General features: G+C 39.1%; 3 protein-coding genes across 4 annotated transcripts; 2 read left to right on the forward strand and 1 right to left on the reverse strand.

Annotated features, from left to right (window-relative positions):
- Window positions 1-3,943: 3,943 nt before the first annotated feature.
- Window positions 3,944-10,817, forward strand: LOC106320716 (cullin-1-like). 2 transcript variants are annotated; one of them, XM_013759086.1, is made up of 20 exons: window positions 3,944-4,092; window positions 6,498-6,661; window positions 6,753-6,852; window positions 6,991-7,176; window positions 7,257-7,304; window positions 7,391-7,594; window positions 7,698-7,775; window positions 7,968-8,057; window positions 8,141-8,221; window positions 8,320-8,379; window positions 8,462-8,491; window positions 8,570-8,656; window positions 8,746-8,895; window positions 8,978-9,033; window positions 9,206-9,326; window positions 9,418-9,579; window positions 9,661-9,804; window positions 9,893-10,111; window positions 10,194-10,361; window positions 10,440-10,817. In XM_013759086.1, exons 1-20 carry the CDS (start codon window positions 4,057-4,059, stop codon window positions 10,539-10,541), a joined length of 2,286 nt encoding a protein of 761 aa, XP_013614540.1. In that variant the 5' UTR covers window positions 3,944-4,056; the 3' UTR covers window positions 10,542-10,817. The 2 variants fall into 2 exon arrangements, with proteins under 2 accessions (XP_013614540.1, XP_013614541.1); XM_013759087.1 differs by lacking the exon at window positions 3,944-4,092 and adding an exon at window positions 6,102-6,276.
- An 8,536-nt stretch (window positions 10,818-19,353) lies between these two features.
- LOC106320713 (NADH dehydrogenase [ubiquinone] flavoprotein 2, mitochondrial-like) lies at window positions 19,354-21,683 on the forward strand. Its single transcript, XM_013759083.1, has 10 exons — window positions 19,354-19,549; window positions 19,631-19,663; window positions 19,747-19,812; window positions 20,181-20,297; window positions 20,422-20,499; window positions 20,580-20,685; window positions 20,776-20,822; window positions 20,891-20,968; window positions 21,042-21,107; window positions 21,310-21,683. The coding sequence occupies exons 1-10, from the start codon at window positions 19,493-19,495 to the stop codon at window positions 21,415-21,417; spliced, it is 756 nt and encodes a 251-aa protein (XP_013614537.1). The 5' UTR covers window positions 19,354-19,492; the 3' UTR covers window positions 21,418-21,683.
- A 182-nt stretch (window positions 21,684-21,865) lies between these two features.
- On the reverse strand, window positions 21,866-24,337 carry LOC106320711 (transcription factor UNE12-like). Its single transcript, XM_013759081.1, has 6 exons — window positions 23,835-24,337; window positions 23,632-23,754; window positions 23,489-23,554; window positions 23,323-23,388; window positions 22,534-22,614; window positions 21,866-22,457 (listed from the first exon to the last, which is right to left on the reverse strand). Exons 1-6 carry the CDS (start codon window positions 24,183-24,185, stop codon window positions 22,221-22,223), a joined length of 924 nt encoding a protein of 307 aa, XP_013614535.1. The 5' UTR covers window positions 24,186-24,337; the 3' UTR covers window positions 21,866-22,220.
- Between the last annotated feature and the right edge of the window lie 2,039 nt (window positions 24,338-26,376).

The raw sequence follows: 26,376 nt of genomic DNA on the forward strand, positions 1-26,376 counted from the left end.
ATAAGCAAGGGAACTTTTCTTTGGTTGATGTGGAATACTCTTGGCTTTCTACATCATGTGAGAGATGTGGTCAGATTGGGCATAAATCAAAGAGATGTTTATCTATTTCTGGTCTTAAGGCAGCTACACCAGCTACTGAGAGAAAGGATTCAGTAGTCGCCCATGTCTTTGAATCACCTACTGATGCTTCACAACCCGAAATGAATATTCATAAAGTCATAGATGTCTCTTCAGAAACATCGCAGGAAGCTGATGTGGCTAAAAGAGATGCAACACTTTCAGATATTCTAATCCCATCTCAAGCTAAAGAAGCTATGTCAATGGCAACGATACAAGCATCTAACTCTCAAAGATGTATTTCGCATGCTCCTGTTTATGATCAGCCAGCTACACCAAAAGATGATACATCTTGCATATGTGATGAGGTGATTGAAAAAATTAATTCTACTGATATGGATGATCTGGTTTCTGTAGCTACTATTTCAGTGCTAGAAAACTTGTATGAGTCACCAACAGTTATTTGTGTCAATGAAACAATTGAGTCTCCGCCTACGGAGTCTGCCCCAATAAAGCAACACACAGAGTCTTCAGTCATTCAAACCTCAGCCGAGGTTAGCAAGGAAAGTAGCAGAATGCAGGAGATTGATTTGGGCTCAAATCAGTTTGCCTCTTTAACTTCCAAGGAGAAAAAGAATATCAATTGGAATTGGATGAAAGTTCTGGTCCAATAGAACTTTTGACACTTTCAGAGAAAAGACTCCTTCGAGAAAGACCTGTTAAACCCTCAGCAAAAGGTATGAAATAGCAATTGCAATCCACGTCTCGCAGACGAGGAAATAGAGGACGTGAAAACCGTGGGAGACTACGGTAGAAACGACTTTTTACCCCTTTAAAGTCAACCAAAATCATGCTTTGGTAGTCTCTTGTTTAATTATGATCATTGCATCTTACAATCTTCTCTCAAATTGTATGACTTCGGTCATAGCCTACTATGTAATTGTTTTTTCAAATAAAAGTATGTTAAAAAAAAAAGTTACTGTTGCATGTAACTTCACAGATAAGCTTGGCAATTTTCTCAATACATAGATAAAATAACAACAACTAAGTTCTGCAATACGCACACAACAAAGGTGTAAAATTGTCTCTCGATCTTCTTTTTTGATAGACTAGGTTGTGTTTTCCTCCCATCACTTGCTCTCACAATCTCATATATTTTTTATTTTTTTTTACCGTCTTGATTTTCTTGGTGAAAGTTTCAGTAATCTGATGGTTTAACCAAAGATTTATTAATATTACACATAAAGAAGTTTGGGTTTGGAGTATTGAAGAACACAATTTATTAAATAATTATGCATATTTACAGTTGAAAGACTTACATGTGATCTTCATAAGGGTGTAAGTAAAATCGGTTAGACGTGAATTTGATTCGCATAAACCATATAAAATTGTCTGTAATTTTTTTATAATTATAATACATAATATATAAGATTTTTTTAAAAAAACTTATATTTCTCCATGCTAGTAGATTTAAAAACTGAAACATTTACAAGGCCCATATCCAAGACTTGGAGTCTCAACAGGCCCGACCCAATTCTTTTCAAAACGTAAACCCTAGCTACCTCCATCGTCTTATATATATTGCCGTCCGCGACTTCTCCCAACTCAGCGATTACAATTTAAAGCTGACCCAACCTTTATATCTCTTCTTTCATTCCACATTCGTGTTTCAATGTTTCGTTAATCTGTTTTCAATTTTGGCTTTTATGGGAAAAATTCTGGTCTCCTCGAATTCGGGTTAATAGTGAAGGCAGTGATGATGAAAATCTACCTATTTTATGAGTAAAACTCTGATTAGAAATTTTACCAATGGATCCTTCTGAGCCTTCACTTTCAACTTTTTAATTGATTTTTCCTGATGATGATTTGATTTCTCTTTGGAGTTCGGATGAGAAAGAGCCAATGACATGATGATAACGATTGTTCGGAAACATAATGTCGACCAAAACTCAGACTACAATTATCTGATCGTATGGCTTCTTATCTTATCTCCTAACTCAATCTTTTTGTTAGTTTCTAGATTAGGGACATAGATAGTTTAGGACACGGTTGTATTATTAGACTTAATCGAATTTTTATTAACTGAATAGGAATTTATTATAACAAAAATTCAACAGTCCGAATTAAAGCTGCTTCTACTTTGACTCATATCTTGCAACGTATGAGCACGGACGAAATTAAGTTATATTATCTTTTGGACAGCTAAAAACGAACTGGTTCAGTTTGCATCTACCCCACGGTTGTTTACAGACAATTTTCAGCTAATTAGCACTTTTAAGCATCAGAATTAGATATTTATGGATCTGAAAATCCTTTTATTAGATCATGTCCAACAATGGGTACATTTATAAATATCCAATAAATGTCCTCTTATTGGCTATATTTTTTGTTTTTAATTAAAATTTATTTATTTATAAATATCCAATAAAATAAGAATATTCAACTTTTGAGAATTTCTCTTGAGGACCTCATCAACGAAGTTGCACTTAAAAATTGGGTGGACGATAAAATGAGACCAGTTCTTACAATCTATCTAAATCACTAATGTTCCGGTTATTGTCATCTCTTAAACATGTAAACGTGTGTCTCAAGGGAGCAGGACGCTAGCTGTACCGTGAAATCCAAGTATTTGGTATTAAAAGAACTCGAGTCTCATTGTATATGTTTTAACGCCAACTTCTGTTTTGGTTACAACAAGGATGATGATAAGAAAAGTTTTCTTGATGGTTGTTGTTGTGCATCATGTTAGGGTGGTTTCTACTTGGTTGGTTGTGCATCATCTTGGATGCAATCCCCTTAGAATAAGATGTGTAGTAACCATTCCGACTCTGCTGGTACTTCAGCTGTGCCCATTTGTCCTACTGTTTCCCTAACCGCGTAACAATTTGTCAAGATTTTACCATCACTGCTGGATATACTCAAATCTAGCAACTGCATGACTAACTAGATTTTGCCTTGAAAATGGCTCTGCAAAAATGGAACGGAAACACTAACTTTAGAAACCAAATAAGAATTAAGTGAACACTAAGGGCTTGTAATGAGGCAACCTGCTCATCAGGTTTGATCCAATAGCTAAAATAATCTTTTGAGAGAGCTAGCTATAGCTTCCATTTCTTTGGTTTCTTTCAGTTAACCATATATTTGACTATTTGTCATGAGACGTTTAGAACTTCAAGTGGTGCTGGAATCGTCTTAAGTCCTGTTCGTTTGGTTGCCGCAGGTTTCGGCGTCAGCGGCAGCGGCAGCGGCGGCGGCAGCGTCAATGAGGACAGTTGTTGTTCGTTTCGCAGACGCTGACGCTGCCGCTGACGCTGCCGCATACTATATCGCGACCGCAGATTTTATCGGCGTCAGCCGCAGGACGCGGCGTTCGGACGCGGCGTCAGACGCAGTTTTCTTCAATGAAACGAACAAGAGTTGACGCAGAATGTTGACGCTGCCGCTGCCGCCGGTACCTGCGGCAACCAAACGAACAGCCCTTTACTAACCAATCTTTTTAAAATTCTCAATTCTGAACTTCTTTAATAATTAGAAGAAAAAACATTTACCACCCAAATTAAAAGTATGCTGGCAAAAAAACTAAAGTTTTAACATATACCGAAAAACAAAACTAAAGACTCTGCACGGGTATGATCACGAAACAATGCAAAACAGACCTAAACCTTTGAAAAAAAAACTGTAAATAGCTCGTAAATGCTATATTTAGAGAAAAATAACACTCGTAACATTTTCTTGTTTGGATTAGAAAGATCTTGTAATCAATGTAGCCGCCGGGGACCAAAAATGTGTGAAAAGTACTGAGTCAAACTGATTGGAATTTTTATTTGTGGATTATTGTGTATATAAATATAGGTGGGCATGGAAGCGTGTTTATATACCATCAACACTTCCTTCTTCTTTTCTTCTATCAGAATTGAATGAATACCATTTCTATCACTCTTGTCTTTTTTTTCTTGTTCGTTTATAATTACCAAGGCCGTGTCTGCGGCTCCAGAGCAAATGGTCACACTTGTCGATTTCAGAAACGAGTCCAAGGTTCTCAACTCTTCCTTTACAGTTATATTATCAATACTAAACCCAGACGGACTCATGGGCTAATAACGACTTGTTGTAATTGGAAATCTTTCTCGACTCACGTCTCTCGACCTTTCGCACAATAGTTTCACCTGTCGCATTCTTTCTTCGATAATAAAACTTTTTTGGTTTTTGAGTCAGATTCCATCTTCAATTCTAAATCTTTCTCATCTCGTTTCTTTTGACATTTCATTTAATAAAACTTTGGATCATATTCTTTCTTGGATTGAAAACCTTTATTATCTTGACAAACTCGACTTTTCTATTAATATTTTTTTTGTGGTCCGAGTATGCCTATAATAGGAAACTTTTTTCAGCTCACTTTTCTCGGTCTTTCTAATAACACTTTTGTTGATCAAATCCCTTCTTTTTTTATGAGATTTAAACCAGCTGACCACCTTGGATGTTAGTTCCATCACGCTATGTGAAATATCAGTAGCTGCATCTGCTTACAAGTACATAGTTCTACAAGAAAAATTTCAAAATGAACTCTTTCTGTTGATGCATTTTTCACAAACTATGTAACTTATGTATTTCATCTAATTGGTTAGGCGCCCGCTTTTGAGAACATGGACTAAAAACACTTTAACCACTCATAAATAACTAAATATTGTTTTCATATGTATACAGTCAATGTCAGTTAAAATACTTTCTTTGTTCACATACCAGTGTATTTATTTTCTTCCATTGAACCTAGAAAATTAATTCAAAATTGGGTATCTTCCACTGAAAACTCAATTTTGGATGTTTCAACAAAAAAAAAAATGTATATGAGAAAGAAGGAAATATTATTCTAATTGACATAAAATGTATGATATGTTAAAATAATATTCAGTTTGTATTATAACCAAAATGCTTGGTTAGTGAAGTGGTTTAAGCTATTGTTGATTGAGTTTTCTTGTTTGGGTTTGAGTTTTACCTAAGACAATTCTTTAAATTTCATTTTTATTATAAATATCTTGTTTTTGTTTTTACACTATTAATATTAATATTTACTTTAGCCAAATAGTTAAAATATTTAATCTGAGCTTCTTTGCATTTTTTTGCGCAAAAGATATTCTATGAATAAAAAAATTTAAAAGTTTGAAAAATAGTTAAATGATGTCGTTTCAGATAAATACACCATGTATGATGTGCGATCAACCTACTAGCTGCGGTAAAAATACATTTAAAAACAATTTCAAAATGTTCATATATTTTTTTTTAAGGTTTTTTTATGGAATACGCATTGTTCGTGTAGAGAAAAAATGAGCTTGCTATATATTTTTCTCAATAGTTCTATAAATGCATAATGCTTAGTGGCAAACAAAAGGCAGCGTTTTGATATAATAGATCCGTACTAAGAAAATGAAGAGGCTAATAAATTAGAAAAAGTTAAATAGAAAATAGAGAAATACCTTAGGATATCACTAAAATTTTTTTTATCGCAAATATAGACTATAAAGATCAAAATGTTTTATTAAACAGTAAGTATACATTTATACCCTTATGTTTAACTAATCCAAACCTTATTATTTAGAGTTAATGGGTGGAGATTTGTGATCGAGGTTTAAAATTTTATAAAATAAAAAATAAATATTAAAAAATTGAAAATAAAAATTTTAAAAATAGTTTCAAAAAGTATTTCCGAATTACAAAAAGAAAATTTGAAAAAAAAATTAAAATTTTTTTTAAAAAAAATATTATAAAAAATTCGAATTTGAAAACATATAATCTAAAACTATAAATTTTTTTTATTTTTTTTATATCTAGGGTAATAGAATCTTTTTACCTATTAAATAAAACATTTTGGTCATTTTCCTCATTGTGATTTATTTTTGTGATCAAAACTTGAAAATAGTTTATTCAAGAAAATTGCCATAGAAAATAAACATTTATAGATATTAAACGAAGATTAGTTGATAAAAAAAAAACGAAGATTATAAAATAAATGATTAAAATCTACGGCCTGAATAATAGAGGAGGAGTTATAGGCGATTAAAACAAAAGGGGGGTTATAAATATCCTTTCCTTTCCTCTCCTCGTTCACCGTCCTTCTCAAAGGTCTCCACCTCTTCTTCCTCTCTTATCGTACTCTCAGGGTTTTGATCTTTCTCTCTCGATCGCAAAACCTCTCCCGATCCTTTCGAATCGGGAATCCTCAAGGTTCGGCGAAACGTCTTTCTCTAATTAGGGTTTAAGATCTCGTCTAATCTCCCTAGTTTTCGAGTTTTTTAGGGATCTGATTGTTAGGGTTACGTCGATTGCGTTTGTGTACTGTGTAGCGTTCTCGATTGTTCGTTTCTGGTGATGCATATCACATCCGATAGTTTGATTGGGATTCTATAATGTTTCCCTAAAGTTTCGATTTTGTTCCTTGTTCTTAGGTCCAGGAGCGCTTTGAGAATCAATCTTTCAGAATGGAGCGCAAGACGATTGATTTGGAGCAAGGATGGGACTATATGCAGACTGGTATCACTAAGCTGAAACGGATTCTTGAAGGATTGCCTGAGCCTCAATTCGACTCTGAGCAGTACATGATGCTCTATACGTACGTTCTGTTATAATCTTTTAGTTATCTTAGAGGTGTTTGCTTTGTTTGTAACTGGTGATGAAAGTTGAGGGTTTTGTGTGGTTCTCAGGACTATCTACAACATGTGCACCCAGAAACCTCCCCATGATTACTCGCAGCAGCTTTATGACAAGTATCGTGAAGCTTTTGAGGAATACATTAACTCAACGGTGAGTCTGATTCATTAATTTTGTAGTTTTTGATCTTATACTTTACTCACTGTCTGAATCTTGAGGTTTTTGCTTGGTTTCATATGCCAATAGGTTGATCAAACTGTTTGATTCATTTCTCTCTTTTTTTGTGATTAGGTTTTGCCTGCTTTGAAGGAGAAGCATGATGAGTATATGCTGCGGGAGCTGGTTAAGAGATGGTCTAACCATAAAGTGATGGTTCGATGGCTATCCCGATTCTTCTACTATCTTGACCGTTACTTCATTGCTCGGAGATCACTTCCACCGCTGAATGAAGTTGGCCTGACTTGCTTCCGTGACCGGGTTTGGCGCTCGTTCTTGTTATGTATGGCTTTACTTGGCGTCAGTAATATTTTAACTCTTGATTGATTTTGTTACTTCAGGTTTATAACGAGTTGCATTCCAAGGTCAAAGATGCTGTAATAGCACTTGTAAGTGTGGCGTGTATAATGTACATTTAGTTCCAACTCTTGCTTTTACCTTATTCAAGGTCTAACATGAGCTGTTTCTATGTCAGGTTGATAAAGAACGGGAGGGCGAGCAGATTGACAGGGCTCTACTAAAAAACGTTTTGGATATCTATGTAGAGATTGGAATGGGACAGATGGAAAGATACGAAGCGGATTTTGAAAGCTTCATGCTTTTGGATTCAGCTTCTTACTATTCTCGCAAAGCATCTAGCTGGATCCAGGAAGATTCTTGCCCTGATTACATGTTGAAGGTATGACTCCTTATATTATTTTCTAGATTGCGTTGTCATTCCAAATTAGTAAAATGCATTTGTTAACCAGTCTGATGTATCCTTGTTAAATTTCATGTTACAGTCTGAAGAATGCCTTAAGAAGGAGAGGGAGAGAGTGGCTCACTACCTTCATTCAAGCAGCGAGCCAAAGCTGGTTGAGGTTAGTTATGATGATACATCATGCACGACACTATGACTTTATGCATAGCATTCATTATGCGTGTACTTACAGAAGCCATGATTTTGCATTTTTATTCATAGAGACATGCTTTTTAGGCTCTGCCTCTGCAGAAAAGTATATATTAATTTTGATTGATATCTATTTGACTTCTATATTAATATGTTGATGCAGAAAGTACAACATGAGCTGTTGGTTGTGTATGCAAATCAGCTTCTAGAAAAAGAGCACTCAGGGTGCCGTGCATTGCTGAGAGATGACAAGGTGGCGCAACTTACTCTTTGTTTCATTGTTAATTATCTTGTCTTTCTATTTCTGTCTTTGATGGAGTATCTGTGTGCTTTCAGGTTGATGATCTCTCCCGGATGTACAGGCTTTATCATAAAATTGCTAAAGGTTTAGAACCTGTTGCAAACATATTCAAGCAGGTTGCTTACCTATCTTTATTATTATGGTTTAGATTGGCGAAGTCAATACTCTGTTAAATACTGTTCTGCATTAACTCCATCGTGTAATTTGTATATAGCATGTCACAGCCGAGGGTAACGCACTCGTCCAACAGGCGGAAGACACGGCCACTAATCAGGTTCATATTTTTTGTATTTTTTACTCAGAAATCTTTTCCGCGCTTTGCCTGTGATCGCTAAAATTTGTTTTTTACTCCACAGGCTGCAAATATTGCTAGCGTGCAGGAACAGGTAAAAACAGTGTCAATGTTTTTACTAGTGAAGATGTTGTCGAACTTAGTAATTCACGTTTTCTTTCTATGCTTTCAGGTTCTCATCAGAAAAGTGATTGAGCTACATGATAAATACATGGTCTATGTCGTTGAGTGCTTCCAGAACCACACCCTCTTCCACAAGGTTTAATGTGCTTCCTGCATACTAGTCATGCATATATCTTATTGCATGCGTGTATTTGTTTGTATTAACTTAAATTTCTTCTATTGTAGGCTCTGAAAGAGGCATTTGAGATATTCTGTAACAAAACGGTCGCTGGAAGTTCAAGTGCAGAATTGCTTGCAACATTCTGCGACAACATCCTCAAGAAGGGGGGTAGTGAGAAGCTGAGTGATGAAGCTATTGAAGACACGCTTGAGAAGGTTTGTATTTTGTCAAGTTGCTTGCTATATTCATTTTCAGTTTCTCCTTAAACCGGTGTTTAATCTTATTATGTTGTTACAGGTGGTCAAATTGCTTGCCTATATAAGCGACAAAGATCTGTTTGCCGAGTTCTACAGGTTCATCTCTCATTCTGAGATTTCTTATATACCTTGGATTCTAATATTTTTGTGCTTATAGATGGTTTGTTGATTCTAGCTCTTTGTTAAGGTCCCTTCCAATAATATAGTATGGAATTACCAAGATTGGGATAACAAATTGTATGCGGTTTTGTTTTTGGCTGTTTTTCAGGAAGAAGCTGGCACGCAGGCTCTTATTTGATCGCAGTGCTAATGATGATCATGAGAGAAGTATTCTTACAAAGCTCAAGCAGCAGTGTGGTGGGCAGTTTACTTCTAAGATGGAGGGCATGGTTAGTTTGCGTGTCCCTATGTTTATTGTCTCAGAACGGTGGTTTTTCTGATGATTTATACTTTTTTTAAATTTGATATGTTTTGTTACAGGTGACAGATCTTACACTAGCCAGAGAAAACCAAACCAGTTTCGAGGAATATCTAGGCAATAACCCCGCTGCAAACCCAGGAATTGATTTGACCGTGACTGTTCTTACAACTGGTTTCTGGCCAAGCTACAAATCTTTCGACATAAATCTTCCCAGTGAAATGGTAAGTATCTGTTGAATGTATGTCTAAAAGGAGAAACGTTTGCTCCAGGTGAAGCTAATCCCATCGATTTCTTTGTTTCAGGTCAAGTGTGTTGAAGTTTTCAAAGGGTTTTATGAAACTAAAACGAAACACAGGAAACTTACATGGATCTATTCACTAGGAACCTGTCACCTCAACGGCAAGTTTGATCACAAGCCCATTGAGTTAGTTGTGTCGACTTACCAGGTATCATTTGTATTCTCAGAAACTGTTTGTATATTGGATCCTTTAGATGGCCTCTGATGCTGATTTTCTAATTTTTATTTACTTTCAGGCTGCTGTGCTTCTGCTGTTCAACACAACAGACAAATTGAGCTACAACGATATCCTAACTCAACTGAACCTGAGCCATGAAGATCTAGTGAGGTTGCTTCATTCCTTGTCATGCGCTAGATACAAGATCCTTACCAAGGAGCCAAGCACAAAAACTGTTTCCCAGACTGATTCATTTGAATTCAATGCCAAATTCACCGACAGAATGCGCAGAATAAAGGTCTGTAACACATTAACACTCAAAACTTTGTGTTGCTGGTTATTATCTTAGATGATTAAGGTTTGTGTGGTTTGCATCACAGATCCCTCTCCCTCCTGTTGATGAAAGGAAGAAAGTTGTGGAAGACGTGGACAAAGACAGACGCTATGCGATTGATGCTGCGATCGTGAGGATCATGAAGAGCAGGAAAGTGTTGGGACATCAACAGCTTGTCTCTGAGTGCGTTGAGCAGCTTAGCCGAATGTTCAAGGTATGTAAGTTCTATATATATAAGGAAACATGTGGAGATAGTTTAGTGATGAGTTTTCTTGGATATGTGTTTTTGCAGCCTGATATCAAAGCCATCAAGAAGCGTATGGAGGACTTGATAACGAGGGACTATTTGGAGAGGGACAAGGAGAACCCTAACATGTTTAGGTACTTGGCTTAGAAAAAAGAAAACAACTATGGAGGTGGTTTGGCTCATGAAAGAAAGGGGGTAATGAATCGAAGCATCTCAGCTGCTCTCTGCTTGTATATGAGAATCTCATTTGGATACTTCTACCCTAAGAAAAAACTTTGTTTTTAATTTTTTTTTTGGTTATTTCCTTGACATTCGGTCTTGTGCTTTTTTTTCTTGGGATGCAAACTACCTTCTGTCATGTTTTGGTTTCTTGGATATGAATTGGAGATGGCTTAATGAATTGATAATATCTGCCTTTAATTACGTTCATATCCCTTTTGATAATGTTGTTTGGAACCTTGGCTATCAACTGAATCACCACCACTGATCCCCATTGGCCCCCTTCTGTACACAACAAGGACTTTTGTGTTTCAGACCTTATTATGGCGAACTCAATGGACTGGAACGTGGAAGCTATTTGAGAACACCTGAGGAACCTACCTCAGTATGAGGTTCAGATCAGAACTCTGATTCCTAGTCAGTTCCAAATGCAAGATGAGCTTGTCTGGTTACCCGAGAAGTCAGGTTCTTACACGATGGGATCGCGGACTTAACGTTTGATTGGAAGAAGAATGTGTGGAATCTTAATACTTCTCCCAAGCTCAGATACTTCTTGTTGGACATGGACTTTGTCCCCAACAAGACTTATAAGATAATGGACTCAGCCCATTTAAAAGGGGGGTCACTAGAAAACCCTAGACCTCTCCTTTCTATAAACAAGGAGCCAACCTCCTTTGAGAGGGCTCTTGGACTCTTTTTGGTCTCTCTTCCATCTACTTCTAGAGAGTGAAACACTTCAACACATGCTTTCATCTAGGTACTTGTGATCCTTTGTTGTAGAACTACGATTGGCTTGATCCCTTTTCGGGGTACGTAGGCAACCCTTCGCCGGGTCCAGCTATAATCATTAAAAACACCCTTTTTCTTATTCTCTCCGAGTCGTCTCCATCCGGTTCAATCTCAGCATGAAGACTTCTCCTAACCCCACTGATGAGTCCTCGTCTCGTTCATTCACTAGTTTGTTGACAGTTCTCGGTTCAAACAGTTGGCGCCCACCGTGGGGCCTGGAGAAGTATCTTCGAGGAAGATTGAACTGGAGTCCGTTCTCTTGTCACTTGACCGACGAGTCATCACTCGACCGACGAGTCATCACTCGACCGACGAGTCCTCACTCGACCGACGAGTCGTCACTCGACCATTTTATCGTCACTCGACCGACGAGTCGTCACTCGATCGACGAGTCGTCACTCGACCGACGAGTCGTCACTCGACCGACGAGTCCTCACTCGACCGACGAGTAATCGCTCGATCGACGAGTCCTCACTCGACCGATGAGACGTCACTCGACCGTTCTGTCGTCACTCGGCACATAGCGTTCTCTCGCAGTCGCTCGACTCGATCTGCGTAGTCGCTTGGCTCGATCTCTCACGGTCACTCGGCGCAGATCGTTCTCGCGCAGACACTTGGCTCGATCTCTCGCGGTCACTCGCTCGTTCTCCTCACCCGACCGACGAGTCGTCACTCGACCGTTTTGTCGTCACTCGACCGATGAGTCGTCACTCGACCGACGAGTCATCACTCGATCGATGAGTCGTCACTCGACCGACGAGTCGTCACTCGACCGACGAGTCGTCACTCGACCAACGAGCCCTCACTCGACCGACGAGTCCTCACTCAACCGTTTTGTCGTCACTCGACCGTTCTGTCGTCACTCGGCGCAGAGCGTTCTCTCGCAGTCACTCTACTCGATCTTCGCAATCTCTTGGCTCGATCTCTCGCGGTCACTCGCTCGTTCTCTTTACTCGGCGGACGAGTCGTCACTCGACCGTTTTGTCGTCACTCGACCGTTCTGTCGTCACTCGGCGCAGAGCGTTCTCTCGCAGTCACTCTACTCGATCTTCGCAATCTCTTGGCTCGATCTCTCGCGGTCACTCGCTCGTTCTCCTTACTCAGGCTCGCGCTGTCGCGGTCACTCGACTCGATCTCTCAGGGTCACTCGGCGCAGATCTCTCTCGCGCAGTCACTTGGCTCGATCTCTCGCGGTCACTCGCTCGCTCTCCTTACTCGGCCCAGAACTATCTCTCGCAGTCACTCAGATCTCTCTCTCCTCGCGGAGTTGACGTGTCGTTCTGTCGTCACCCGATCGACGAGTCGTCACTCGACCGACGAGTCCTCACTCGACCGACGAGCCATCACTCGACGTTCTGTCGTCACTCGGTGCAGAGCGTTCTCTCGCAGTCGCTCGACTCGATCTGCGCAGTTGCTTGGCTCGATCTCTCGCGGTCACTCGCTCGCTCTCCTTACTCGGCGCATAACGATCTCTCGCAGTCGCTCAGATCTCTCTCTCCTCGTGGAGTTGACGTGTAGATTCAGCAACAAGGACTCGCTGAGGCTTATCCATATTTGACGTATCCATCATGGCTTCATGATGAATCGTCTCGAAAACTGTTGGCTCGCGCTCTCGCGGGCACTCGACTCGATCTCTCACGGTCACTCGACGCAGATCTCTCTCGCGCAGTCACTTGGCTCGATCTCTCGCGGTCACTCGCTCGCTCTCCTTACTCGGCGCATAACGATCTCTCACAGTCGCTCAGATCTCTCTCTCCTCGCAGAGTTGACATGTCATTCTGTCGTCACCCGATCGACTGAGTCTTCACTCAACCGACGAGTCTTCACTAGACCGACGAGTCCTCACTCGACCGACGAGTCATCACTCGACCATTCTGTCATCACTCGACTCGCTCCCTTGCGGTCACTCGACTTGTTCTTCGCGGTCACTCGACTCGTAGTCACTTGGCTCGGATCGCTCTCTCACAGTCACTCAGATTGCTCGCAAGTCTCGAGCATGACGTGATACCGCGAAGACACGTCCACCCATGACGATTTGATTGTGATGGTTTGCTTGTGGCGGTACGTTCATAGATGATGTCTATGGCGACTTGTCTTTGGCAGTTTGTCGATTGACACTTCATCCATGACAACTTGCTCCGGTGGTTCAGAACACTGTGCTCACAGATCGTTCGCGCAACCATCCCGGAGTAAGAAGTCTGATCGGAATCAGAAGTATGTCGATGACAACTCGCCCGAGACGGTCCGTCTATGACACTTCATCTATGGCAACCTAACCATGACGGCCATTTCATGATAATCGTCTGCGACATGGGTAAAGCACTGAGTCCATTCTCTTATAAACTCTCTTCGTAAAATTCATTGAGATCAACTCCATCTCTATCAACGAACTGGGGGGCTTACTGTTGGACATGGACTTTGTCCCCAACAAGGCTTATAAGATAATGGGCTTAGCCCATTTAAAAGGGGTGTCACTAGGAAACCCTAGACCTCTCTTTTCTATAAATAAGAAGCCAACCTCCTTTGAGAGGGCTCTTGGACTCTCTTTTGGTCTCTCCTCCATCTCTCTCTACTTCTAGAGAGTGTAACACTTCAACACATGCTTTCATCTAGGTACTTGTGATCCTTTGTTGTAAAACTACGATTGGCTTGATCCCCTTTCGGGGTACGTAGGCAACCCTTCGCCGGGTCCAGCTATAATCATTAAAAACACCTTTTTTCTTATTCTCTCCGAGTCGTCTCCATCCGGTTCAAGCTCAGCATGAAGACTTCTCCTAACCCCACTGACGAGTCCTCGTCTCGTTCATTCACTAGTTTGTTGACAGTTCTCGGTTCAAACACTTCTTATGGAAAATCAAAAATATGGCACTGTTGCTTGGTGAGAACCTTTTGCGTAAGGGAATGACAGTGGATGGGAGACGTAAGAGAGATGTAAGAGATGCGGAGTGTTGGAAACAGAGAGACATATCTTCATGCAATGTCCATTTGCAACCCGTGTCTGGGAATTGATCCCTGCAACTCTTAAACCAACCCCTAACTCAATCTCCACACCAACGTCATTGCTCCTATCTTGCACTCGTATCACAAATCTCCCTCCTACAGGCCTGAGCTCTACTGCACTTTATCCTTGGGTTCTTTGGTACTTATGGCCACCCCGAAACAAATTCATATTTGAGAACCAGGTACTAACCGAACAGGAGATAGCAACGCTGGCAGTGAAAGAGGCTAGAATATGGCAAGCTGCTCAAATGGAGAAACAGAGGAAGTTAGTGCCAAAAGGTAGAACTGCTGCAGTGGAGAAGTCCTTCCCTAGCGAGACTGTTGATGTAAGATGTCTACCCTGAAGTAGTCGATGACGTAGTTGCTGAAGCAGACGTCGTGTTGAGTGGTGAAGACCATGTGGAGTCAAGGTGCTGAGCTGGAGTCGCGTAGACTTAGAGAGCAAGAGAGTATCTTGGAGATAAGGAAAGATGAATAAACTTGAGAAGCAAGTTTATGACTTAAAGAAGAGGAATAAGTGCATTCCAAGAAAAGGAAAGTTGCACTTATTATTATGGAAGATGTCCATACATGTTACCTTGGAGACTAAGGTTTCGGAAACATGGAGAATAACTATAAGATAACTATGGGGTCGTCTGTATAGAGACAGAGACACAGAGGCTGATCTTATAGAAAGAGAGAGAAGCTCTTGGAAGTGTTCTAGGTCGTGCTGAAGCAGTGGCTGAAGTACTTGACGGAAGAGAGACACAAGCGGGTAGCTTAGGAATCTTTCAATAGTAGTTGTTAGGGTGTAACAGACTGTGTAAAGCTGATTAAGCAGATCTTGTAATAGAGTGTACAAGACGATTTCTAATAAAGCTTAAGGGTTGCTTGTAGTTGTTTTGTCTCTTGCTTTACTTTCTGTATTACCTTATTGTGTCTGCATCTTGCACTTACAAGTGGTATCAGAGCGGGGCACCTAAGTTATCAGTGTTATCCTGAAGGTGAAGATGGACACGATTATTTCGGTGCAGAAGGCGATCGCGTTGAATGCAGACCAATATGGTCATTGGAAAGCTCGCTTGAAGGAGATGATTCGAGGAATCAATGAAGATGCGTGGACAGCTGTGGAGATTGGTTGGGAGGAGCCTACCATAGTCACAGGAGATGAAAAGAAGCCTAAGCCAAAAGAGGATTGGCCAGAGGCAAAGCGCAATGCATCAAAGTTTAATGAAAAGGCGCTTTCGGTGATTTTTGGAGCCGTTGAAGTAGAACAGTTCCAGCTAATTCAGGGGAGTATTTCAGCTAAAGAGGCATGGGAGATCCTGTTGAATTCGTTTGAAGGAGATGAGAATGTCAAGAGGACACGTCTAGATCATCTTGGGTCGCAGTTTGAGAATCTCAGGTGGTCTGATAATGATTCTGTGGCGAGCTTCAGTGCCAAACTCAGTGCTATGGCGCATGAAGCATTTGTACTTGGGAAGAAGTACAAGGAGAAGAAGCTGGTAAAGAAGTTACTACGTTGTCTTCCAACAAAGTTTGAAGCTCACAAGGCGGTCTTGCAGATGACCACAAACACGGCTGAGCTCAAGTTTGACAAACTTGTGGGTATGCTAAAGGCACAAGAGATGGAGACAGACAGTAGTTCGATCTCTACATCAAGCAGTGCGCCAAGGAGTGTGGCGCTTGTAGCTGGCAAAAATACTGATAGGCTTCAGAAGATCGAAGGTGACATTGGTATGTTGGTCAGAAATTTTGGTAAGACGAATTCTTCTGGTGGGAGGAATCAGGATGGTCGCCAGGGAGGTGATCGTGGCAATGGCAGAAGGAGAGAAAGTCTCAAGTGCTATGAGTGTGGAGGCATTGGTCATATAAGGGTTGATTGTCTTGTAGCACAACAAAGAGAACTTAAGTGTTCTGAGTACAAAGGTATTGGACACATACGGCGTGAATGTCCAAACTCAAAAAGGGGAAAAGGGGTTCCATTACATTCGTCTGATGATTCAGAGTCTGAAGAAGATGGGAAGGTGATGAAGAATATGGTTGCATTTGGTGCACGCAAGGAGAAATCTAGTGAATCCTCGGATTCAGATGTCAGCAAAGACTCTAAGGATTATTACTTGATGCTCAACAAGTGGTTGAATCTCAAGAATGAGAATCTGAGGTTGCAACACGATCTGGTGCAGGGTCGTGAGCAGTATGAAGATCTTGCTGAAGAACTTGCTGCTGTAAGTGAGAAGAATGAGTCTCTGGAGAAGGAGGTTAGCAAACCGAGGGAGGTTGCTATTGATGAATGTGAGAGAACAATGATGATGGAACGTGATTTGGCTGAGAATCGCAAACAGATCATGATGCTCAACAGTGGATCCAAGGACTTGGATAAGATACACTCGATGGGACAACCAGCCAAGGCGAATTGGGGACTGGGATACCGAGGACCTGAGAGTACTGGCGTACAACAGAAGGGGCTATCACATTTCGTGCATGGGAGCACATCAAAAAGTGGAGCCAAAGGAGCTTGTCAGGAAGTGCGTCGGGACGTACGATAGGGAGTAAGGCAGGAAGTTCTACGGCGCGAAACTATGAATAACAAGCCGAAAGTAGTACATCAGTGCAACAACATGAAGGTCAGACAGGAGGTTCTGAAGCATGGTTATGCAGCTGGTACAAGGAAGGAGACTGATCGGTGCATCAGCAACTGGGTCAGGCCAAGCAAGAAGCAACATCAGATGTGCTGTTGGTTCTGTGGGAAGGTTGGACACAAGAAGGTGGAGTGTTTTGCTCGTGAGAAGAGCAGAAACATGGCCAAGAGGGTGAACAAGACGTTCACTAAACCCAAGAGGGTTGAAGAGGTGTTTGTAGCCAAGAATGGCTTACTTGATGAGCTCAAGGAAGAGACATCATGAGAAGGATGCAGCTCTGTTAAGAGTGATCTTGAGGTTGATCAAGAAGCATCAAGTCTGGAGCCAGGACACGAGGTTGTTTGTGGCACAAAGGAGAAGGAGATCGAAGTGCGTCAGGAAGTGATGCGAGATAATCTTCAGGAGGGTGATAGTGAAATCACTCCAAGACAATAGCAACGTGTGCAGAGGGCATTCGGTGTGGATGGGGAAGGGCTCATGGTCAAGAAGACGACACATGAAGGAAGCCAGGTCCTCAACAAAAGCTGGTCGAAGGGTAGTTCGACAGGTGCGTCAGATCGTGATGCATTACTTGTTATTCCACTGCAGCAGGGGCTGTGTCATGATTATACATGAAGAAACAGACGACTGGGTCTGTAAGGCTTGACATCTAAGCATTTGTGTTTTAGCTTAGTATGCAATCAAGCAGGGGGAGAAGTGGTGACGTTCTGGTCCAAGGAGTGCATATCTCATGGGGGAGAAGAGCATGGTGATGGACGTCCTGAAGTAGATGGTGCTTATCTCATGGGGGAGAAAAGCATGGTGTGGTGCACATCTCGTGGGGGAGAAAATCACAATTAGCGTGGAAGTTTCCAGATGGGGAACGTGGTTGTTGAACCAGAAGAGTGTTGTGCTTGATCGGCACACAAAGCTAAAAGGGGAAGATTGTTGATGTAAGATGTCTGCCCTGAAGTAGTCGATGACGTAGTTGCTGAAGCAGACGTCGTGTTGAGTAGTGAAGACCATGTGGAGTCAAGAAGAGTCAAGGTACTGAGCTGGAGTCGCGTAGACTTGGAGAGCAAGAGAGTATCTTGGAGATAAGGAAAGAGGAATAAACTTGAGAAGCAAATTTATAACTTAAAGAAGAGGAATAAATGCTTTCCAAGAAAAGGAAAGTTGCACTTATTGTTATGGAAGATGTCCATACATGTTGCCTTGGAGACTAGGGTTTCGGGAACATGAAGAATAACTATAAGATAACTATGGGGTCGTCTGTATAGAGACAGAGACACAGAGGCTGATCTTATAGAAAGAGAGAGAAGCTCTTGGAAGTGTTCTGGGTCGTGTTGAAGCAGTGGCTGAAGTACTTGACGGAAGAGAGACACAAGCGGGTAGCTTAGGAATCTTTCAGTAGCAGTTGTTAGGGTGTAACAGGCTGTGTAAAACTGATTAAGAAGATCTTGTAATAGAGTGTACAAGGCGATTTCTAATAAAACTTAAGGGTTGCTTGTAGTTGTTTTGTCTCTTGCTTTACTTTCTGCATTACCTTATTGTGTTTGCATCTTGCACTTACAGAGACTACTCACTGCTTTGTGGATGCTGCATGGAATGCAACTACAAGGGGAGGAGGGTTCGAGTGTATCTTCAGAAACCGTTCTAACACGAAGACCCTCCATTAATTTTCTTCAAATCGCTGCTATATCGGCTCTGCTTTCACTGCAGAAGCTATAACGATTAAAACCGCACTCGCGGAAGCAATCAACTTGGGACTAAGAATGCTGTCTGTATGGTCAGATTCAGAGTCACTCTCATTATAGCAATCTCATCACAAGATAGAAGAATCGAAACTCAAGGAGTGCTGTATGATATCTATCATTTATGTTCTTTATTTTCTGCAGTGTCTTTTCAGTAAGTCCCTCGGCCTAGCAATGCCGATGTTGATGCCTTAGCTAAGGGAGCTTTGTTGAACTTTGTTAACTCGGTTTGAGTTTAATTTGAAGTAAGGTTTGTTCAAAAAAAAAAAAAAAAGAAACGATAGCAGGAATTACATAATTCAATGGACACACTCATTACCAATAAGTAGAAACCAACTCCACAGAAGAGGAAGACGAAATTGTGTCTTAAGCTTCATTAGAGAACTCAGGAACAGAGTAATCGATATCTAGACATAACTGAGCAAAGGTCGGAACACGTTCATTGACACAAATGTTACTTAAACTCACAAGGAGGTGCTAGAATTATTAAAAAAAAAAAAAAAAAAACTAATCTTTAATGTTTTATAGAAATGAGGCTATAATGAATACCCAAGATATAATCCAATAGTAGTATATGTTTGACAGTGAAACTAGGGTTGGGCTTATTTGAGCAGGCCCAAATATCTGAGGCCAATCATGAGGCAGGTGATGATAGTGAGGCACCGAGTCTAGCTCCCTCTCTGGTTCTTCCTCCTCAAATCAAATCCAGCTTTTCGTGTTCTCAAAGTCGTCGAAAATGCTGGCTAGGCTCGCTGCGAAGCGTCTCCTCGAGATCCGCCAAGCACCATCTCAGGTACTTCTCCAATTTACTTCCTGCATCCTTCTTTAGCGTTTCCTCGATCTCAACCTTGGTTTCGTTTTTATATTTTCGCAGGCGTCTCGTAGCTTCTCAACAGCCTTAAACTACGTGAGTCTTGCATATTTTCGTTGATCTCTCTATCCTTTTAATTATGTAATCTGATCTTTGTTGTTGTTGTTGATTGATTATAGCACCTGGATTCTCCTGACAACAAACCGGATCTTCCATGGGAGTTTTCTGAGGCTAACAAATCCAAGGTCACTCCCTTAATCAATAGCTTCTGAAAACAATTACATTGTGTTCAACGAATTGGGGTTTTATCCAAATTCGTCCTTTTTTAAAGAAGAACAAAACAAAAAAATGTAAAATTGTCATCTTGGTTACATTTATTTTTTCTTGCATTATCCTTCTTATTATACATAGAGCATAGAGAGTTAAAGCAATTGTTTGGCTTAAGACAAAGACTAGGAAACTGCCTTTGTGGAGTTATAAGTACCTGATATACTCGTGTGTATTTGGTTCCCGCTTACTGCTTCTGTCATGTTTATCTGCACTAATCTTTGCATGGATAGTCCCCATGCATCCAAGATTTTCTGATTTTTTTTTTGTTGTTCAAACTCTCTAGGTTAAGGAGATACTCTCTTACTATCCATCAAACTACAAGCAGTCTGCTGTGATTCCCCTTCTTGATCTTGCCCAACAACAGCATGGAGGCTGGCTCCCTGTTTCAGCTATGAACGCGGTTCGTTTTTGTTTTTTTGTTTTTGTTTTTTTTCAGCTGTACTCTTACGTCTATAATTATCTTCTTTTTTTTTTTCTTCCCATTTTCCGCTTTTGTTTGATTTTACCAATATGACACTTTGCAGGTTGCTAAAGTTATAGAAGTGGCTCCTATTCGTGTTTATGAGGTTGCAACTTTTTACTCCATGTTCAACAGGGCAAAGGTAAGTAGTACTTACTACCCATCCGCTCAAGTCTTTACTTTAACCTTCAAACACACATTTTTCATTTTGTGATTTTACAGGTCGGAAAGTACCACCTGCTAGTTTGTGGCACAACACCTTGCATGATCTGTGGCTCACGAGAGATCGAATCAGCTTTGCTAGACCATTTGGGAGTGAAGCGCGGCGGTAAAGCTCTATAACTGACCTTTCATGCACAAAATCATTATACGGTTCCTCAGTCATAACGATCTCTGGCTTTAACTATGTATGTTGCAGAAGTCACAAAGGATGGTTTGTTCTCTGTTGGAGAGATGGAATGCATGGTATGGATCACTTATCACCTCTGAGATTAATACTTCTTGATCTCATGTAGAATTGTTTTTGTTGACAGGGATGCTGTGTTAATGCGCCAATGATCACTGTGGCAGATTATTCCAATGGATCAGAAGGATATACATATAACTATTTCGTATGTCCAATAACTTTCTTTCCTCCTGCATTATTTTCCTTCGTTCACACTGTCTTATTGCTACGATAAACAGGAAGATGTTACACCTGAGAAAGTTGTAGAGATTGTTGAAAAGCTGAGAAAGGGAGAAAAGCCACCGGTAAGACACTGAACTAACCAGTCTTATAATGCTGTAAAGGGTTCCCTATCCGGTTTTGTTTTTTTCGAGTTTTAAAATTTTTCAGTTCTAAATTTGGTTTTGTGTAGCAAAAGATATCAGCGTTGAAAAAAAAAAAAAAAAAAGAAAAGATATCAGCGTTGAACTCAAAACCCAAATTCTAATCATGTAAACTTTGTTTCAGCATGGAACTCAAAATCCGAAGAGGATCAAGTGCGGACCTGAAGGAGGTAACAAGACACTGCTCGGTGAGCCAAAGCCACCACAGTTTCGTGATCTTGACGCTTGCTAAGCCAAGTTCTTTAAACTTGAGATTTTTTTATGTGGTTCAATAACGCAAAAGGCTATAAATGAATGTTTGAAGCCTGTAGCATCAAACTGAGTTTGCATACTCTTTGTAGTTTGTCTTCTTGGTTTTGGAGGTTAGACCCCATTTTAAAACAAAATGACCAAAAGGTGTTCTCTTTTGTTATCATCTCACTTCCAAGATTCCAAGGTTGCGGTGAAATTAAAATTGTTGTAATAAAGACTTGTATGTGTTTCTATTTTCTTGATTTATCACTCTGTTGCAAATTGTGAAATTTTTTTTCTATGATTTTATAACAGGACTAATTCTATAGCAATAATTTTGACAAATTCATCAACAAAAATATTGTTTTAGTAAAGGGAAATAATGATATTATTTAAATATTTTATTACACTCCAATTCACACAAATAAAATAATAATACAACGGTTAAACAAATTCAAATATTTTATTATTCATCCAATTTGTACACAAACTCAACCAGGTCCCACACACTTCCCACCACCACTACTACTAAAACACCCCTTCAAGCTCCTTCCTCAACCTCCCACTAAAGTCATGGAAACAAAAAGTTGCTTTCTTCAAAAGTCCACTAAAATTCTACTGCAAATCCTACATTGATTCCATCTCCAAAGCCTTTTGTTTTACCTTTCAATCATACCATACAAGTGGGGGTGGGAGGGAGACGAAACAGCAAGAAACCAGCAGTCATGAGATGTAGTAGTAGAAACTAAAGCCATATTGGACCCCGTTGAGTTGCTGTACAAACCCTTGCTTGCACGAAAAATCCTACTGTGGAGGAGGATTAGTCTCTGGTTTAACCACTGATGATGTATCTGGAGGCTGAGAATGGTAAATAGCCATAGCCAATGAGATTGGCATCATACAGAGAGCCTTAGACTGAAGAAGCTGCATAGCTGCTCCAACGTTTTCTTCCATCAACTTAGCCACTTGACGTTCAGTCCCATCGTTTGACCATTTCTCCCACGCAGGTTGTGGTGTCCTTCCACCCTCACTAGTTTCATCCTATTGAGAGATTACAATAATCAGTTTTGAATCAAAATCCATTTTACTAAAAAGTTTTGATGTTTTCTTTTTTTACCTCAACTGATGATGACAAAGGCATATCAGTAACAAGTGGAGCAACCGCACCGGCTCCACCAAGACGACTCATGCTCAAAACCTACCAAAAGTTGACCAAAGAGAGACGTAAAATCATCATTCAAAGAGATAAGCTTTATCCCATGAAAATAAACTTTTTTACTTTTTATTTATTTCAGATGAGCATGTAAGATTTCACACAAAATTGAAAAAAAAAAAAATTATTCTTATCAGAAACACATCATTGCATTCTCCACTATTAGATGAACATGTAAGGTTTTCATAAGAAACACACAAAATAAATAAATAAATATGTATTATCTTTTCAGAAATCCTTTTTTTGTCAACATCTTTTCAGAAATCCATCATTGCATACTAGTGTCTCCATTATCTTTAAGCAACCGACTGCATTTTGATATTAAGAAGCGTTTGATCTAAGAGATTATATTATAATCTGAGCATGATGATTATACAGATATTTTAATATGGTATTTTAATCCTAAACCATGATTAGCCTTCTCTATATGACAAAACAAAAAGTGTTTAAAAGATAGACTAAGTGCCAAAGAAAAAAAAAAACAAAAGCATTTTGGACTTGTATATTATTCTTTACCACATTAAAAAACCAAGATTGAAATTTGGGTTGAAGGGTAGGTGATGGTGGGACCATAACTAAGACCAAAAAAATCAATATGGAGAATTTAACATAACTACTGTTACTTCAAAGACATGATTTTTATATCTCTAATCCTATGAACAGAGAGGAAAGAACAAGAACTGGTTATGTTACCTTAACTTGGAGCCTTAGAAACTTGACATAGTCCACAATCTCATCAATCATAGCAGCTCTATCTGTCTGCAAATTAAGACAAGAGAACCAACAAGTGTTAAAACCTTCGAGAAATGAGACATGTTACAAAGCCTAGACAATTTATTTAAAGGTGAAAGATAGAGACCTTGTTAACAGTGGGTACAAGTTCTTGAAGCGCCCTGATCCGCTCCGCTATTCTTTCCCTACGTAGCTGTAACAAAGTTCAAATCTTTCAGCTTTACCCCTTCCATAAAACACACAAAAAGAGAATCTCAAGTAAAAGTGTACCCTTTCAGCGATGCTGTGAGGATCAGTAGCCTGACCACGCCTAGCTCGAACTCTAGGTCGGATTGATGTAGGCTGATGTGGCGCTGCTGGAGCTGGCTGTTGCATCGGCTGCCCATGAAAAACCTTACAATAACACAAAAGATGTAAGAACACAGAGAACAAAAAAAAAACATAACCCTTTACACAAAAAATTGATTCCTTACAGGTCCTTTCATAGAAGAAGAAGAAGAAGAAGAAGAAGATCGATTCACACTTGCATGAACACCACCACCTTCAGGTCTAAGAAAGACATGTCCTTTCCCTTGGTTAAGACTCAACCCTAGAGGAAACATCTGGTTGTGAAACACACTCGGTCCGCTTCCTCCTAGCCCAGCCATGTGACTTCCTTCCTCGCCGGAGCCCAGCTGCAGCATCATCGGCGGTGCTCCTCCTCCGCTTAACCCACCGTCGGATGAAGAAGCAGAGAAGTTGGGAAGACCGAGGATTTGGTCGAAGAAGTCATCAGAAGGTGTTTGGTCTGAAAGGTTCTCATGCGGGTTGTTGTTACTAGCCATTTGGTTTCGAATTTTTAAAAAGAGTGGACTTTTTTTTTAATGAGTAGCGAGTTCGAGTTTTGAAAGAGAAAATCTAAAGCTGTTTGGTGAGTTAGGATGAACGAGGACGAAGAAGACAGAGACGAGAAAGGAGCAGAACAAAAGTGTGAAACTTTATGCTCTGTTTTTATAAAAATTATCTTTTTTTGTGAAAGGGCCCTTTGCTTTTTCTGATTATTTCACTTTTGCCATTTTCTTCTTTACCTTCCAGAAACAATAAATAACAACAGTACATGGGCTAGGACTTTGTGGTTGCCAAGAACAAACAGGCCTGGATATATTTGATAAATAAAACATTCGGACAATTTTTGATTCTATCCGACTAACATGTGTTTTGGTAATAGTCATAGCGAACCCAAGTCGACCTTGTACTTATATTCTTCTTCTTAAATCCAAGGTGGACCTGATTTGAACTTCCTTTTGGTTGCTTCTGCTTATCTGACTCAAAATGCTTCACATTGAATAGATGGAGTCTTCAGTTAAATCTTTAAAGTCTGCTCTTGTCTCTTGAATACACAATGACTCACTCTCTTTATTCAATGCAAAAAGAACTAGATGGTGTTATCATTGCTTCTTACTGATACTAGAGATTTTGTCTGGGCTACGCCCGGGGCTATATACAAATAACATATATTTTATATGTATATTACAATATATTACATCTATGTTATAAAATATAAATAATAAATTGAATTAAAATGAGTAAAACTCACAATTTGTTGTCTTCTACTATCTAAAATATGTATGAGATAGTAAACAATGTGAAATTAATCTTTAAACTACAACTTAATTTGGTTTTGACCAAAAAACCCAATATCCATATTTTCACTGTATTATTGTGATATATATAACCATATTATTGTATATTTTCACTGTATGTGTTTTATGTTGATTTGTAAGAGGTGTATATAACAACTTTGATGGTCTTAAAGTATGTTTGGGCGTGAATGGTTTATAAATGTTAAGATTGTTTAATACCTTATTCACATATAAAAATAAAATTGAGTTTTTAGTCATACCCGAAACTTTTGTTTTGAAAAAAATACATAAAAACAATTTAGTTTTTTGTCAAATTTAAAATAAATTGGAAACAATCAAACAAATGAAAGAAATTTAAATAAAACAAATCATCAACGAAGATGACAGAGCTATAGAAGCCTCTAACCATATTCTTGGATCTACATAAAAATACATTTTTATGGTAAGAGTGTTTTTCGTTTTCCACGTGTTAAAATAAACAAAAAAATATTAACAACTAATTATTTGAACCAATTGTAATAATACTTACATTTAAGAAAAATATTTTTAGCGACTTATATTTATGTAATTATTTTAAATTTCACAGCTCTTCTAAAAATAGGTGCTGAAATTTTTGAATATCAAACTATTAAATGTTAAATTTTTAGTATTTATAATTATTATTCAAAAATTATAACATTATAAACATATCATGTATTTCTCTTATAATATTATCATCCGCAAAATCGCGGGCAAACACCTAGTATTAGTTAGTCAAGAGTTACGCGGAGTGGGGTATACTGATCAAAGTTACTTGTTCTCAAGTGTACCAATTCTTACTTTTGTCATTTTTTTCCAGAAATGGTTAATCTGAACATTTTCATATATATATATATTGAAATAATATATTTTTGTTTGTAAATTCGTACGTCTTATTTTCTATTTAGTTTAGCCATATTTTTTAAAATATGTCGATCTTAAAGTTTTATTGTTTTGTTTTATTTTATCATGTGTTTAACTTTTTAATAATAATTTGCTCTTTTCCAGCCTAAATTATTTTTAATAGTAAATATAGTATATCATGTTGATTTTGACCCTCTTTGTTTTAATTAATATGAATTAATCATATGAATATATTTATTATATTTAATATTTTGTAATGTGTAAATTTAAAATATATATTTATACTATTATTTACGAATTGATTGTTTACATTAGATCTATATAAACATAAAGAAAACAAATCATTAACGAAGAAGCCAGAGCTATATAAGCCTCTAACCATATTCTTGGAACTACACAAAAACATGTAAGAGTGTTTTCGTTTTCCACGTGTTAAATAAACAAAAAGGTATTAACAACTAATTATTTGAACCAATTGTAATAATACTTACATTTAAGAAAAATATTTTTA

Source organism: Brassica oleracea, unplaced genomic scaffold, assembly GCF_000695525.1.
Source record: "Brassica oleracea var. oleracea cultivar TO1000 unplaced genomic scaffold, BOL UnpScaffold01031, whole genome shotgun sequence".
Lineage (NCBI taxonomy): Eukaryota > Viridiplantae > Streptophyta > Magnoliopsida > Brassicales > Brassicaceae > Brassica > Brassica oleracea.

Excerpts from the sequence above, each read along its gene's own strand:
- LOC106320716 (XM_013759086.1), top strand. The coding sequence starts at position 4,057 with ATGGTCACACTTGTCGATTTCAGAAACGAGTCCAAG. Across the intron at positions 6,662-6,752 it reads CAGTACATGATGCTCTATAC|GACTATCTACAACATGTGCA; the intron begins GTACGTTCTGTT and ends TGTGGTTCTCAG. Across the intron at positions 7,305-7,390 it reads AAGATGCTGTAATAGCACTT|GTTGATAAAGAACGGGAGGG; the intron begins GTAAGTGTGGCG and ends TTTCTATGTCAG.
- LOC106320713 (XM_013759083.1), top strand. The coding sequence starts at position 19,493 with ATGCTGGCTAGGCTCGCTGCGAAGCGTCTCCTCGAGATCCGCCAAGCA. Across the intron at positions 19,550-19,630 it reads TCCGCCAAGCACCATCTCAG|GCGTCTCGTAGCTTCTCAAC; the intron begins GTACTTCTCCAA and ends ATATTTTCGCAG. Across the intron at positions 20,969-21,041 it reads GATATACATATAACTATTTC|GAAGATGTTACACCTGAGAA; the intron begins GTATGTCCAATA and ends TACGATAAACAG.
- LOC106320711 (XM_013759081.1), bottom strand. The coding sequence starts at position 24,185 with ATGGCTAGTAACAACAACCCGCATGAGAACCTTTCAGACCAAACACCT. Across the intron at positions 23,389-23,488 it reads TTGTACCCACTGTTAACAAG|ACAGATAGAGCTGCTATGAT; the intron begins GTCTCTATCTTT and ends CTTAATTTGCAG. Across the intron at positions 22,615-23,322 it reads TTCTAAGGCTCCAAGTTAAG|GTTTTGAGCATGAGTCGTCT; the intron begins GTAACATAACCA and ends AACTTTTGGTAG.